This window comes from Epinephelus fuscoguttatus, linkage group LG14 (assembly GCF_011397635.1).
Source record: "Epinephelus fuscoguttatus linkage group LG14, E.fuscoguttatus.final_Chr_v1".
Taxonomy (NCBI): Eukaryota; Metazoa; Chordata; class Actinopteri; order Perciformes; family Serranidae; genus Epinephelus; species Epinephelus fuscoguttatus.
Genome location: NC_064765.1, coordinates 21,615,702 through 21,630,168, shown reverse-complemented (window position 1 = coordinate 21,630,168; position 14,467 = coordinate 21,615,702). Strand labels below are relative to the sequence as shown.

At 43.1% G+C, this 14,467-nt stretch overlaps 1 protein-coding gene across 1 annotated transcript in view; it reads left to right on the top strand.

The window, feature by feature from the left end:
• mnat1 (MNAT1 component of CDK activating kinase) overlaps positions 1 to 14,467 on the top strand; it is a 48,194-nt gene that overhangs the window by 13,524 nt on the left and 20,203 nt on the right. Inside the window, exons 5-7 of the mRNA XM_049595723.1 lie at positions 883 to 986; positions 1,186 to 1,326; positions 2,577 to 2,708. Coding sequence (XP_049451680.1) covers positions 883 to 986; positions 1,186 to 1,326; positions 2,577 to 2,708 — 377 coding nt within the window. The remainder of the gene's footprint in view (positions 1 to 882; positions 987 to 1,185; positions 1,327 to 2,576; positions 2,709 to 14,467) is intronic.

Here is a 14,467-nt window from a genome sequence, read left to right as displayed (position 1 = left end):
TGCATGTGTTTGGGAAGTACTGAGCATACGACTGGATAACAGACTTGGAATACACTCTACAAGTTGTGTGAGAGTTTGTAAACAGATGTTTTGATATAATTGTACTGTTGTTAAATGTGGTCTCCCTTTTTACTTCATTTCATGGAGAATGTTTGCTTTTTTGGATTCTGGAGAAAAACAAAGTTTTCTTCATGAATTCAAGGTAACACCCGCTGAGTAGTTGATATACAAATGGTCATTTTGCGGGTCAAGTGTTCCTTTAAGCATCCTTAAAGTTACATTTTTCCCCCACAGTTTGACAGCAGCACACAAGTATACATTCTGTACCCACTTACTCCAGTGTGTTGGTGAAAATCCACAGTATCTGTCTCATGCTGAGAGAAATATTGAATTACCAGATGTCATTTTTTAAGGCTGCACCACTCCATCAAATGGAAAATTGTACATATCTTGAAGATCATTTTCTACACTTTTTCCCAGTATTTCAGCTGGACGTATTTGTTATCCCTGGAAGTCTTTGGATCTAGACTATAATTGAAAATAATAGTATTGTGGGTTTGAGCAGTGCTTGGGAACAGTGGTATTATTTAACAATGGGGATAAGGGCACACATTTTAAAGCAGCCTCTTCTTGAAGGTCAATCATAGTGTTAAACTCAGTTGTTCACTGAGAGAGAAGTTCTAACCCTGGCTCCTTTCTCACCTTCACACAGCAGGCCAATCACGGTATGAACTGAGTATAAACATCAGATAATCGATTTCAGGAAGTTACAGAAATGGACAGACACAATCCCACGTTGGAAAAATGTCGGGGGTAGGGGTTTTCCCAAGCTTTTTGACCATCTGAGAAGGACTTCTGATGGTGTTTATTGTCTCCTTGTAGTGTTTAACTTGACAAACAACATTGATGTGGAGAACACCAAGCTGCAGATGGAGCAGTACCAGAGGGAGAACAAAGATCTCATCCAGAGGAATAAGGTTAAACTGGTATGTACTGAGTGTTTTCCCTCACATGCATAACACCATCATTAATAATGATAATGAGGTGCTAAAATAAATACCAGAGGGAAACGTCTTTGCTTGATTCCCACCTTAGAGAAATCAAAGTGTAGGGTCAAGTACAATCTGGCATTGCTACAGCTGTTGCAAGACGTGACACAAGTTTTTGAAATACCGCTGTTCTCAGACGCGAGAGCAGGAGGAACTGGAGGAGCTGCTGTTGCTGGAGCAGCAGGGCAATGAGCAGCGGAGACTGGAGTTGCTGCAGGAGGAGCAGAGGCAGCTACAGGTCAAGAGGAAGAACAAGCAGGCTCTGCTGGATGAACTGGTGAGATGCACACATGTTGCAAGTACATATGTCCACAGTCTAGTGAAGCAAAGAGCAGTCACATTATGACAGATGTTCCATGTCTGACACACACACACACACACACACACACACACACATACACACACCCTCAGCCTGAGGGTTCATGGCTGCGAGATCATTAAGAGATTATTACCAGTCATTGTGCTGCGGGCCGCATTGTTCTCATTCTGTGATTCCAAAGCCTCCTGGCTCCATTGTGTTGAGCTACCGGCTTTGGAAGTGATTGTTCCTGCAGAGCGGGCTGCTGAAGGACCATCGCAGATAGCAGGCTAAGCTGTGTGTTTGTTTGTTTAAGGCACAGGGCCTGTTGACTGTAGGCAGATGAGATCAGCTCCCACCCCCCCTGGGGGGCCGTCCTGAGCTGTGACATCTGTACGTCCCTGTGGTCTGAGAGCTCACTGTTCTCACACACATACATTTAAATTCTTTGTTTCTGTTTGCTGAAACAGTGGTTTACTAATCAACAAAACACACCACTGGGAACTTGTGACACACTTTTTGATTATTGCTCTAAACTAATGTAAACATCGATTTTCACATTTTCTGCAGATACATTTTTTTCTTTAATTTATAATCTTTTATCTTTCAATTTTTTTGAAATTAGATGCATGTAAACTATGTGATGTCATCCAAATGAAGCAAATAAATTCACCTATCCAAAATTAGTATAACGAATATAAGTGAAAGATAAATGTTTGCAGTCAAACCAGGACTTATTAGTTTTGGCAGCCATTAAATCGCTTTTGGTTTATTGTTAAATGTTAAGACACCTCTAGACTGTCTGCCGCTGCTGTCCACCCCATCAAAAATGTCCTACCTTTTCAGTGAACGTGTCCAAGCTTGTGTTCTCAGACCTCTGTGCTTGGCAACACTCCACTGGAGAAATTGAAATGTCCGACCTTGCATTTAATGGAGGTGAAGGCGGCGCAGTGCACTTGAAGTAGCGTCCCCTGCAGTGCCACAGTTTTGTTGATATGGCTTGCATCAATAATGTGGCTGATCACCTGAAAGCACCCTATGCTGAGGGGGGGTGGGGTACTGTTTGTTTTTTCATCTCATCTTAACATACAACAGCTACAAAGGGAGAAGGCCTCAACATATACAAGTGTCAACTGTTTGCTGAGCAGGAAATTTCCTGATGAAGCACATTGTTGCATGTATCACACACCAAGATTAACATTGTCATAAAATCTCATTTGTTTCTCCAGGAGCAGTCTCACGTTCCCGCCACCATCTTGCTTGCCCAACACAAGGTCCGAGCTGCCCAACTAGAAACTGAGATAGAGCACCAGAAACAGGCGGTCAAACCTACCAGTATATTTTCAACTGGAATAAATATGGTGAGTGCAACATATTATGTTTATTAGCTCTTTAACCCCAGACCATACATACAGATTCAAAGTAATACACTAATATGTTATAGTTATACTAATACTAACAGTTTGAAAACTGCAGGTTGCATCTTAGTCTGGACAGGTGGAAATGGAGTCTTTTGAAAACGATGATGCAGACACCAACGTTTAATCTTATCGGTCAAGATGTGTCAAGCCAGAACATCATAGCTAGGTCTACATTGTCAGAGAGCTTTTATTTTGAAATGGAAACAGGAAAGGTTGAGTTAAAAAGAATTATCTCTATTTTTTCATCTCCGTGACAGATAAAGACATTGAAATTGCACTGAAAGTTGATAACATCTGTATTATTATCAATATCTCGCACGGGCAGTGTGGCTGCTCTAAGGTTCTGCAACACAATGCACTGCTTATACAGGCAGTGCTGCCCATGCTTAAGGACTCCCAATCTGCTTTCCGACACCTTGACCACCTTATACTCATGTTACTTTCAGTGACGGTTCCACTTTGTCGTCTGTCCAAGCAAAGAAATCGCTGGTCTCATTTTTTCGCCATCTCCGTAGTATTTTCTGGAATGAAGCAACCAACCGCAAAGTAGACAATCTGCTTTCCATTTACATCGGCACGTACAGGGTCAGTGTATGCGAATTGTCATTTGATATGTGTTTTCAGGCATTTAGAAATGGCTGAAAATTATTTCTGAAATGGTGCTACAAGGCTTATCTGGATGGAGATCGTTTTTGTTAATAAACAATCATTTAAAGCGAAAAACATATTGGTGTGGATGTGGCCAAAGATCCATCCATGAGTTTGAAGGCTTATCTGATTCCAAAACACTGGACAGCAGTAGTAGTATGAGTAAGCATTTAACAAGTCTGCAAAGTTATCATGGCAGCAATCAAAAAGTAATCTACCAGGAATGTACAAAAGTTGGGCCAGGTCTGATTTTTTTCCCCAGCTCCCTCTGCTTTGGCACCCCTACTGCATCAGCTTATTAAAATGAATGAGGAAGCTACGTTGTTTCACGCAGGGGTAATGTCGGTCTGAAAACAACTTTAACATGCATTTGTCTTACTGCGCTTTACAGCTTCAGGTGAGAGCAGCGTGAGCACAGTGAAACATGAGAGCTTGAAGAAGCTATACGTACCATAAATAACAAATGGCTACTATATTTACAATGAGCCCACGCAGGTTAAGGTCACATGTATGTGTATCTCTGTCCATTAGTGCTACGGTAGGTCTGAACAGTTACGAAGGTCTCGATGGGAATTTAGTTTAGTGCTAATTTAAACTTCATGTGGAGTGCTTGTTGACAATGGAGCAGTGATAATGGTCCAGACCTTCAAAGGGAGGATGTTCCTCCATGTCTGGTGCTTCTCCAGTGTGGGAACAGGGCCCTCACCCCTTCAGTCATGTCATCACATTCCTGTGGGCGAACGGTGGGACCCACACAGAGAGCATGTGGGCTCAGGGCTCTGGCCGCTCTGAGCTCACAGCTTTGTGCTCATCGCGTCTTGAGAGACCTTCCATTTGGCTATCGCTCAGGTTTTCAGTCGTTTATTTTCATTTTACTGTGATGAGATAGGCTGTGTCATCATCCCCACCCCCTCCCCAGCAACCCTCATGAGGCATGGTTGTCTTCACACGGTGCAGTGATGCGTGGGAGAGATATCTGCTTAGTACTCACCTAGGCTCAAGCTCGAGCAAGGTTTTGACATACTCAGGTATAACCCAACGCTCTCTGTTCCCATCTGTTTGCCTATCCTGCCCGTTTTAATGTGTTTTCCACTGGTATAGCACTTTAAAGGATTTTGGTTAAACGCTCAGATGCAGTGATAATTGGTGAGACTTTACAAAAACATTAATTTACCCATTAAACCCCAAAGACACAACTGGTTCATCCACCACCAGTGGAAAGCATTGAACTGATCCAAATGGAGGATTTGGTACTCTGACTCTCACCCCCTTGATATACAGCATGAAGTTAAACTTGCTGATGGAGAGAGAAACAGCACGATCGTGTTGCTCTTGGCTTCATCCGTGGCTGTTTTTCCTCGCTTCGTTCTTCCCATTTCTCTTCATCCTCCCGTCCCTGAGCTCCTGTTGGTGTAGCAGAGCTCTCACCATGCATCTGCTGTGTTGGACTGAGAGTCTTGAGTCAAGGGAACGTGTGGGTTTGGATTTCCCTTCACTTCAGAGTCCATAAGAATGACTTCTGTTTGACTTGGTGGGGTTTCAGCACAGAGCGGTGGATTCCTGCAGATTGCTGGAATTCATTTATCTGCTAGCTTGTGGTCCCTTGTTCCAAGCAAGGGTTCAGTTTTTCTTCAGCAGAAATTAGGGGAGGCAAATGTAAAAACACATTTCTAAAGCTGGGCCACATTTCCATGATATGTCTTTACACACATTTAAGCTGATTTGTGCTCCTTTCTTCACTGACAGGAATTTCAATTAGTGCTGAAATGTCATTGGCCAGAAAATTAATAGGCAGTCATTTTAATATTCTGTCACTTTAACTTTTGTGTACATTCACACTTCACAAGAGGTAGCTCAGAGTTCAGTAAAGTGCTTCAAAATGAACTAGTTTATCTTCATAGTTCACAATTTGAATTTTTAAGCTTAGTTCACAGTCCCAACTAGTTCATGTTCAAGTCTTTTTTAAATTAAAATGAAATCTTGTGGTAATTGGTCACTTGAGGATATTTCCCAAGACTCAATATGTTGTTTCAAAGTCATTGACAATGTACTGATTTTCTGACTTGGTTTTTTGAGACCTGGCGGTCCCATTAGAATCTGTAATGGGCTGATTTGTTCATAGAAGCACTTCAAATATTCACATGAACTTGCTTTAGCGTTGTGTCGGCATGCTGAGTGGTGTAAATCCTTGGGTGCCATAAACAAGTGGCGTTAACTGTAGTGAGAGTAAATGGCGTTTAATTTCAAGATCTTAAGTTGCAAACTGATGTGCTTAGCTAACTGTTCGCCAAAGGTATGAGCACCCAGTGCACAACACCGGTCACTCAAGTCATTTATCAAGTAAAAATGCAAAACAACCCATAATTCCAGCTTCTCAGATGTGAAGTTGCAGTCATTTACTTTGTTTTTTTATTATTGCAAAATTTGGGTTTTTACTGTTGGTCAGCTAAAACAAGCAATTTGACAATAGCCATGTTTTGGTTTCCGGACCCCAGGAAGAATAGTCTTCACTTGGTGAAGACTAATGGGGATCCATAATAAAACAAAAACATAGTCAACACCTTTTTTCATTTATGGTATCACATTATGAAAGCTGTATGGAAACGGCCATTTGATAAAACTTCCTCAGTTGTGCAAAATAGTTTTGACATTTGCTTGAGATAGTTTTTGGTATAAATGGGATGTGGAAACAAACACCTTCACTGAATAAGTTCTGACGTAGTGAGCATTTAAGTCACATGACTGATCAGCTGTTTCCATTGCCGACGTCTTCCTGGATATTCTAATTATGACAAATTTTGTATGTGTCTCTGGATGTCATTAATTACTAAAACCAATACTAGCTGACATAAAAGAACAGTTAAAATTTGCCTAATTGAAACAACAAGAGCAAGAAGGTGAACTTTCGATTCACTGGTCCATCTATGTCCCAACCCTCACCTATGGTAGTGGGTAGTGACCGAAAGAATGAGATTGCGGATATAAGTGGCCGAAATGAATTTCCTCTATGGGGTGGCTGGGCTCAGCCTTAGCCATAGGGTAAGGAGCTCGGACATTCGGAGGGAGCTCGGAATACAGCTGCTCCTTCGCATTGAAAGGGGACAGTTGAGGTGGTTTGGGCATCTGATCAGGATGCCTCCTGGGCACCTCCCGTTAGAGGTGTTCTGGGCACGTCCCACTGGTAGGATGCCCAGGGGTAGACCGAGGACATGCTGGAGGGATTACATTTGTCATCTGGCCTGGGAACACCTTGGGATCCTCCAGGAGGAGCTGGAAAGCATTGTTGGGGAGAGGGACGTCTGGGGTACTTCGCTCGGCCTGCTGCCCCCGTGACCCGGCCCCAGATAAGTGGATGAAGATGGATGGATGGATGGACGGATAATTGCAACAAATTCTTGAAGACCTCTCACTATTTTTCCCTTGTAGATAGGTTTAGTTTCCAGTTCACAACCCCTACTTTTATATTTTTTTTACTGGCAGATTACAGTCATGCAGTAAGCGTAGCCTATACCACCATCTTCTGATAAAACTACACTTTGGGTAGCCTAGTTTATTCGCTCCAAACCAGATGATGAAAACGGTCCTAATTCGCATTTCTTTTTTGTGACATTGCACAAGTTTAAAAGCTTAAAAGTCACTTGACAGTTGAATGGAAACACAACTACTTTCATTTTGGGCTCTGAGAAATTGTGATGGATAGTTTTCACTACAAAAATAACACATTTATTTGGGGGAAAAAATCGAGAAAGACTAATTGACCATCAAAATATTTGTTAGTAGAAGCCCCAGTATCAGTACTTTCTTGTGAAGCATTTACACAAAGCAGAAACAGACTGACAGTGATGAATGGACGGAGGGCTGATGTATGACCTCTTGTTTTTTCATCTGGATGTTTTTGGTGATGTTTTTGCAAGTTCACCAGTCAGTTAGTCAGTTAGCACTTCAGCCAGCTGCTTCACCCCGGGCCAAGGTGAGCCGTCAATGGTGGAATGGCATATCTGCCTGTCTTTGAGGCTTCAGATCCATGGAACGTGAGGATGCCAATTCCTCCTCAGCTTCCCTGATCTTTATTTAAAGAGTGATCTAATATAGCATCTAGTTGTGTCATGTTGTTTACTGAGAACACGCATGGGGACATCTCAGCTATTCTGGCACTACTCTTTGCCCGGGTGATTTTCCAGGGGTTGCTAAAGGGGACTCCAGCCCTAATCCTGGTTATTCTACTTGCGTGTTAACATGTTGGTGAACGGATGCTTGTGGAAGTTAGCCGATCCTGAGGGAAAGTAGTCTCGGTCCAGGTGTGATGTGAGGTGGGATGGGCCTGGTCTTGCCTCAGGAATGGTCTGGAATCACTCAGTAATCCCTCACTTTGTAGGCACTCTATTGAACCGAGACGCACACATACCCTTGTGCGGGTGCGTGCACACACATAAACGCACACTCCCATCACCCAGTCTGAGTAAACATCCTTTGAAGAATAAAGTGTCTTTTTAAAAAAAGACGTCCGCTGATATCAAAAGAGACTCTCTGTGTGGGAGGGAGGCAGCTTTTCACTGTTTAAACAGGTTGCTTGTTGTCTGACACATAAGACCAGCGTCAGTGCCAAGCACAATGACAAGAGTCATGATGACAAGAGTGTTTGGCACCTGCTCAGAGCAAAACACAGACATGAGATGAGGGTTATTAGCATATAAATTACATTTAATTTAAGCTTTGTATGAGTGAATGTGTCTTTAAAGCATGTTGGATTTGTTTGTTTGTGCCAATAAAGGTTTTGAGTTTTCCAGTCTGAGAGTGTGTGTGTGAGGTTGGGGATCGTCCTCAGCTGCTACAGTGTCCCATTCCTGAAAGCGGTTGACCGATGGGGAATCTCTCCACCTTGGGGCAGCTTTCAGCGCCACCTTAGATGAAAGGTCCTTGGTTCCAGCACTGCTGGGCCGCAATCCACTCCTCACAGGCGGCAGAGCAGCTGACATACCTGACGAGGCCGGCATGGGCACCTAATGAAAGCAGACGGGGCACACACACAAACAAAGTGCAACTCACACACACAATCAGCCCAATGTGGGTGGAAAGTTTATCCCTAAACATAGATGTGTAGCTGACTGAAATAACCCTGGGTTCTCTCTGGCTTTATTCCATTCTACACTTAGGCAGTGGGATTTGACTACCATAGAAAACACAAACAAAAGTACACACTCACACACATACAAATGGTGTGAGCTTGTTTGCTCAGGCCTGATTTACTTGGTTAAGTTGTCCTCTACAGTGACCTCTGCTCGGTAGACATACTCCTCAGCGCAGGCCGAGCTCTGCTTTACTTTACTCTGGCAGACTGGCCTAACCTGTTTTACCTGTGAGGTTGTCGCTACATACTACCCCCAACCCCCACTCACTCTTTCACTACCTCCAGTGGTATTTTCATTTTCCTTATTCACACTCTTGGGACAGAAAGTACCAGACACAGATATTTGTGTTTTTGTTGTTGTTTCTTTTAAAGCATTCACAAAGCAAAGGTTTTATGTGGGGGAGTGCACAACCTCTTGCCCTGTGGCCTTTCCCTTTTTATTGAATTGCTGGCATGTAGGTTGGGGATAGGGGGTCACCTCAGGGGGTAAAGGGAACCGTCAGCCCTGATTGGCACTAGCACATGTGGGCATTCACACCTCTGCCCCTGCCCCTAGCTTGGCCCTGTCAGGTTGGCCTCAGCAACCCTTGCCCACAGGCAGAACTAGCCCAGGCCAGCGGAAAAAGGAGTTGTCAGCTTTAGGGGCTTTGCGCTGGGGCAGCTGCCACTGGACAGGCAGTTATATTTAAACTTGTAAGGCGAGGGGAGGCACTGTGTGGGCAGCAGCTTTTACACTTGCTACTTGCTGCTCAGTGGGCCAGTGGGCAGCCCAAAGCTCTTTATCCATACAGAAGCACTGGTAGTGCCAGGGCAGAAGGTGGAAGTGAGGGCGGAGGATGGGATGGCACTACGCTGGCCCCTAACGAGGCTTATTAATTTTATCCCCTATACTATGGTGATCACTGTTTCCCTTTCTATTGTTCTCATTACCACTTTGTGCATTAGTGACGAGGGTCTCACTGCCTCTGGAACGCTGCTGGAGCCAGCTGTGGCCCCTCAGACCCTCAGGAACCACACAACAGTATGTGGTTGTGTGTGTATGTGTGGATGTGGTGGGGAGGTGCTGATAGAGAGGTTAGTCTCCAAGCGACCTTGATGTGTCCTGCTGAGCTGCAAAGTCAGAGGATAGATGGGGAGCCTGGAGAGTGCTGATGATCGTGCAGTGTGTGTGTTTGTGTGTGTGTGTGTTTGTGTGTGGGCAGGGGGCACGTGTTTCTAGTGGAATTCTTAGTGGTGACCCATGAGTTGAGCTGTTGTCCAGTGAGCTTTTGACCAAGATTGGCATTGTGGACATGGATTAAAACCTCCTTCTTCACCGAGTAGCACTTTGTGTCTTTAACAACATTTAAAAGTACAAATGGTAAAAGTAGCGCTGGGTGATATGACGGTAAATAACACGCGACAGTAGAAATGTGTTTACGGGTAGAGATTTGACTCAACTGTTTCTATAGCAGAGCCATTTGGGGCAGGCTATGTAGCAAATCAGGGCTGGATTCTCACGTGATCTCATGATCCTTGCGTGATCTCACGATTCTTGAGTAATCCCGCAAATCCATTTGCCTTGGAAGTTTACCTGATTTGAGTAGACATGGAGGAAGAGCATCAAGTTGTAAATTCAGAAACCTTTAACACTTGACATTATTGTTCACAGAAACCTTAAAACTTCCATTTTAAATAAACTTAGTTTTACTGTTTTTTAAGTCTTGCTTGTAACTCAAGTTTCGTCTCGTGAGGCAGTTGTTATTTGTTTGTGTGGAAGTTGAACATGAAAGAAGAAAAGAATCAAATATGATGAAGTACGGTTATTTCAAGCCATTTCTTAATGAAGTTATGGAATAATTACTGTATCGTGATATATATTGTTACCGTGATATGTACCACAATTGAAGATTTTGATCATATCACCCACCCACAGGTGAAAGCATCAAGGTGATACCTGACGTCATACTTCAGAACACTGGGATCATTGGCTGGTGATAAAACAAGCAAAGTTGCATAAAAAACTTCTATAGAAGTGAGTTTGAACAATCTGACTTGTCCAACCCATTAGCACCTTGACCCCATCAATCTCTTGTTTTTAGTGACGACTTTGGTGCTGTGCCCCGTGGGGCAGACCTCTCAAACCTTAAAAGTAAAGTGACTTTTATGAGACCCCTGTCCAGTAAAAGTCACATGAATGTCCGTTCTGTCCCTCTGTCAGATGGGTTAACCCTGTTGCTTTCCCAGATGGCACTGCTAAGATGGACAGCAGCGTTAAGAAAGAGTAACATGACAGCGCATCACGAGCTGAACTCAACCCCCCCCCACAGAGGCACAGAGTGCTTAACAGTTCTCCAAGCCAGCACACCTGTCTCTTCCACCAGCAGGAGGAGAGGCACCAGTGACGGCTTTGCTTGACCTTTTAAAACGACTCCTCTCCTAGAAATTGAAGCTGGTATTGCTTGATCACTAAAACTCTATCTGGAGGTTAGATGTAAGAGGGTCACAACACGAGGAGAAGCAGGACTAATCTCTCTGGCGCAATGGTGATTTCCTTAAATCATCCTCCCCTGCGGTTTTATTAAGATTGACGACCCCCAGAGTTTCATTTTAGTGTCACAGGGGTATTATAAGAGTCTTAAGTACCAAGTTATACACAAACTTGAAAGCATCAGGCGGGCACACATAATGTTGTGTAGGTAGTAAGATGGGCCTCTGTGATGTAAAAAGCAGATGTTTGTGTTGGCTCTTGCAGTGGTGTTGTTCCAGTGGCCCCTAGTCCCTCAGCCATTTCTGCTCTGCTGGGCCTGGCTGGGGTCCCCTCTCTCTCCCCTCCTGTTGCTTTCTTTCACCAGAGCATTCGGAAAACAACATTCATACGACGTAATTCACACAAGCTTTTAATAGGACATGATGAGTTCATGATTGAAAGTTTCAGCAGTATTATTAGGTGGAGTGGAGGACAGAGCAGGTCTGGGATGATGATAGATGAGCAGCGTTGCGTCAAAGCAGCTTGGAAGCACTACAGATCATTAAATTACATTTTTTTTGTGTGTGAATATATTCAGCGGAGCAAGGCCTGTTCTTGTGTATGCATGACTTATGCTGTGTTTGTTCGTGATGATGTGTCTCTGCCAGTTTTCAAGGTGCCTTTGCAGAGGAATGCAACAGAAATTTCTCTGGACTGGGGGTTGGCTGTGTTCTGTCTGTCGCTCAAAAATCTGATTTACTGCCCTTTAGCTATCTGCAGCTCCCAATTTGCCTCTCTCTTTTTCTGCCGCTCCAACATTGTGAACTTTTCTTCTTCTGCTTCTCCCTCCACCCCTTCGTCCCACTGCGTCTCTTTGATTGGCGCAGTAGGAGGGTTAAACAGTGCTGAAAGTCTGGAAGAAGATGGATGGAGAGACTAAAGGAGTGCTTAAGTGAGGGAGAGTGACTGGGCTCGGGTCTGGTGGTCTGGGTTTCATTAGCCTGTGGTGGGGCTCCACTGTGTTGGATGAATGGATGGGACAGGATAGAGGATCACTGGCACCTTGGGGTTAAAGGTTGAATGAAAACCACAGAGAAGTGTGTGTCAACCAGCATTTGTGTTTTTAAGGAAAAAAAATCCAACAATCTTAATCTAAAACATTTCAATAGTGTTAAAAAACAGGGCAACAGGCAGAAATACCCATCTGTTCCTCAGTCAAATAGTTGATTGGGTGTTTTGTTTTTCTTATTATTTTGGACACAGTGAAGCCCCTTTCTCATTGGCCAAATAATCCAATAACACCTTCTAACATCTAGCTTTTGTCTTTGCAATGATGGAAATATGACAACCAGGTGGATGATGCAATGACACACGCTACAAGTATCCATTCTTGTCCAAGCAGCATTTGAACATTGTTCGAAGTTAGTTGGCGCTGAGTTTGAAAGAGAGACTGAATAAGTAACAGATACAAAAGCAGAAATATCACAACATTTTCACTTACCTACATCATGCCACTGTCGCTATCCCTTGCTACCCCTCCACCTGCCATGTATAAACCACAGCTGAATGCGACAGGTTCAGGCTCGCTCTGTAAAGACAGTTGAACGTCATTCTGGACATTTTATATTGTGACATTGATATATCGTAATATACTACATTTTCTGAAAAAAATCAACGGAGTGACTGTATAAAATGCGTTCACAGTAGTGTCTTTTGTTAAGCTGATACAGTGGACGTACTTCGGTACACTGATGTTAAAATTCTACACAACCCAATACTGCCTTAAAGAAGTCCTGCTCATTGATTTGCAGTGTTGCCCACAATGATTTAATATAGCCAGAGATATTAGATAGTAGGTAATTCTGTACAAACGGTGTGATTAATTGATCTCTGACAGTAAACACCATTTAGTATATCTTCTAAGTATGGGATGATACAGGACTTTGGATCTCTCTGAAGGGGTTCATTTCACAATAACAACCTACTCGCTGTACGTTATCCCACTTTTTACAATGATGTTTATGTTTTAAAAATTATTTTAATGCTTTCTTAAAGCGTCTGTGATCAGAACTGCGTCCATAGCAATGGTCTGTTATTCATACCAGTGGTCTGCTGATCAGAAATAACTATAATTGGCCAATCAGAAATTACTATTTGACAAAGCCATGTAGTAACGGTACATACTGTCACATTGCCCGACCCTACAGGGGAAGATGGGACAGAATGAATGGTCATGACGACAGTGACAGCATTTGAGGAGCTATACTTTGGTGTCAGTTCTGTTGGAGTCAATGGGGCGAACACTGCAAATCACGCTATAATCCATAATGCCTTTGTTGTTTCATCTTTGACTGAAAAATTCTTTCTCCAGATTAAAAAAACATACGTTGCTTTATGCTTACTGACATTTTTTATCTAAATATGCGTATTCGTTTTCGTTGTTGTTGGCCCCTAAACGTCTTGGCTCTTCCCAGCAGAGGCTGAGATACAGCTGCTGGACAGAGCCATGAACTGTTTGGAGACCAATAACGAGGATAACGAATGCACATATTTCGAAAAAAAAAACAAAACATGTCAGTAAGTTCTTTAACAGTAAATATTGATGATTTATAACATTATAAGAGTACAGTATAAATTTTCTTCATCTGACTATCCTACAGGCTGTCCTGGTTAGAACAATTACCATCATGTTGTGTTTGGCTCAGAGACTCTGCATCTACTGCTGTCTCAGTGCTCATCACTCGGTGCTTTTGTAACTTCCAGCTCAGCTTTGGTTGCTTTATTTCCCCGTGTGTGTGCTCTTACGGGCCAAAGCATGTGTGAAGGCAGGCTGTCTGAAGCCGCGGGGCACATGTTACTCGTTTAGTTTGGTTTTCATCAGCTCCCCTCTGTGTTCTGTTGTTTATACTTCCCCACTACTCTTCTCTTTGCTTTCTCTCTTATCTTTTTTTTAATCTTTCCTTTGTCTCCGAGCTCCTTTGCTTCTCTCTCAAAAAGGCAGTGTTTGTTTAGACATCATCTTTTTAATTCCAGGTTTGTTTCATGAGTCCGACTTTTTCTTTTGAGTCTCATTACTTTAATGCCGGAGAAAACAAAGTGGTCTGATGCTGTGTGGAAATTCCCCTTTGATGGCAGAGCCCCAAATCGAACAATTCTACAGTGTCCTTAAGAAGTATCATGTTTCTCACTCCATCGCCATGGTCCAGAGCATTAGGAACTGGAGTAGCGCGGCTGAAATCACCACTTTGAGTACTTAAGGATCGAAGGGGTTTTTATAAACCAGACTACAGTTTTCTGTACATGATACTGCAGGTCTTATGACTGTATGAGGCCAGTGTTCATTTTGTTTACGAAAGCAACCTTCAACCATCAACAACCTTTCACTTCCATGATTAAGACGAGATTATACCAACCTCATTACACACTAACTGTGACAATGTCAACATGCACTATTGTTGAGGATAAAAAGACGAG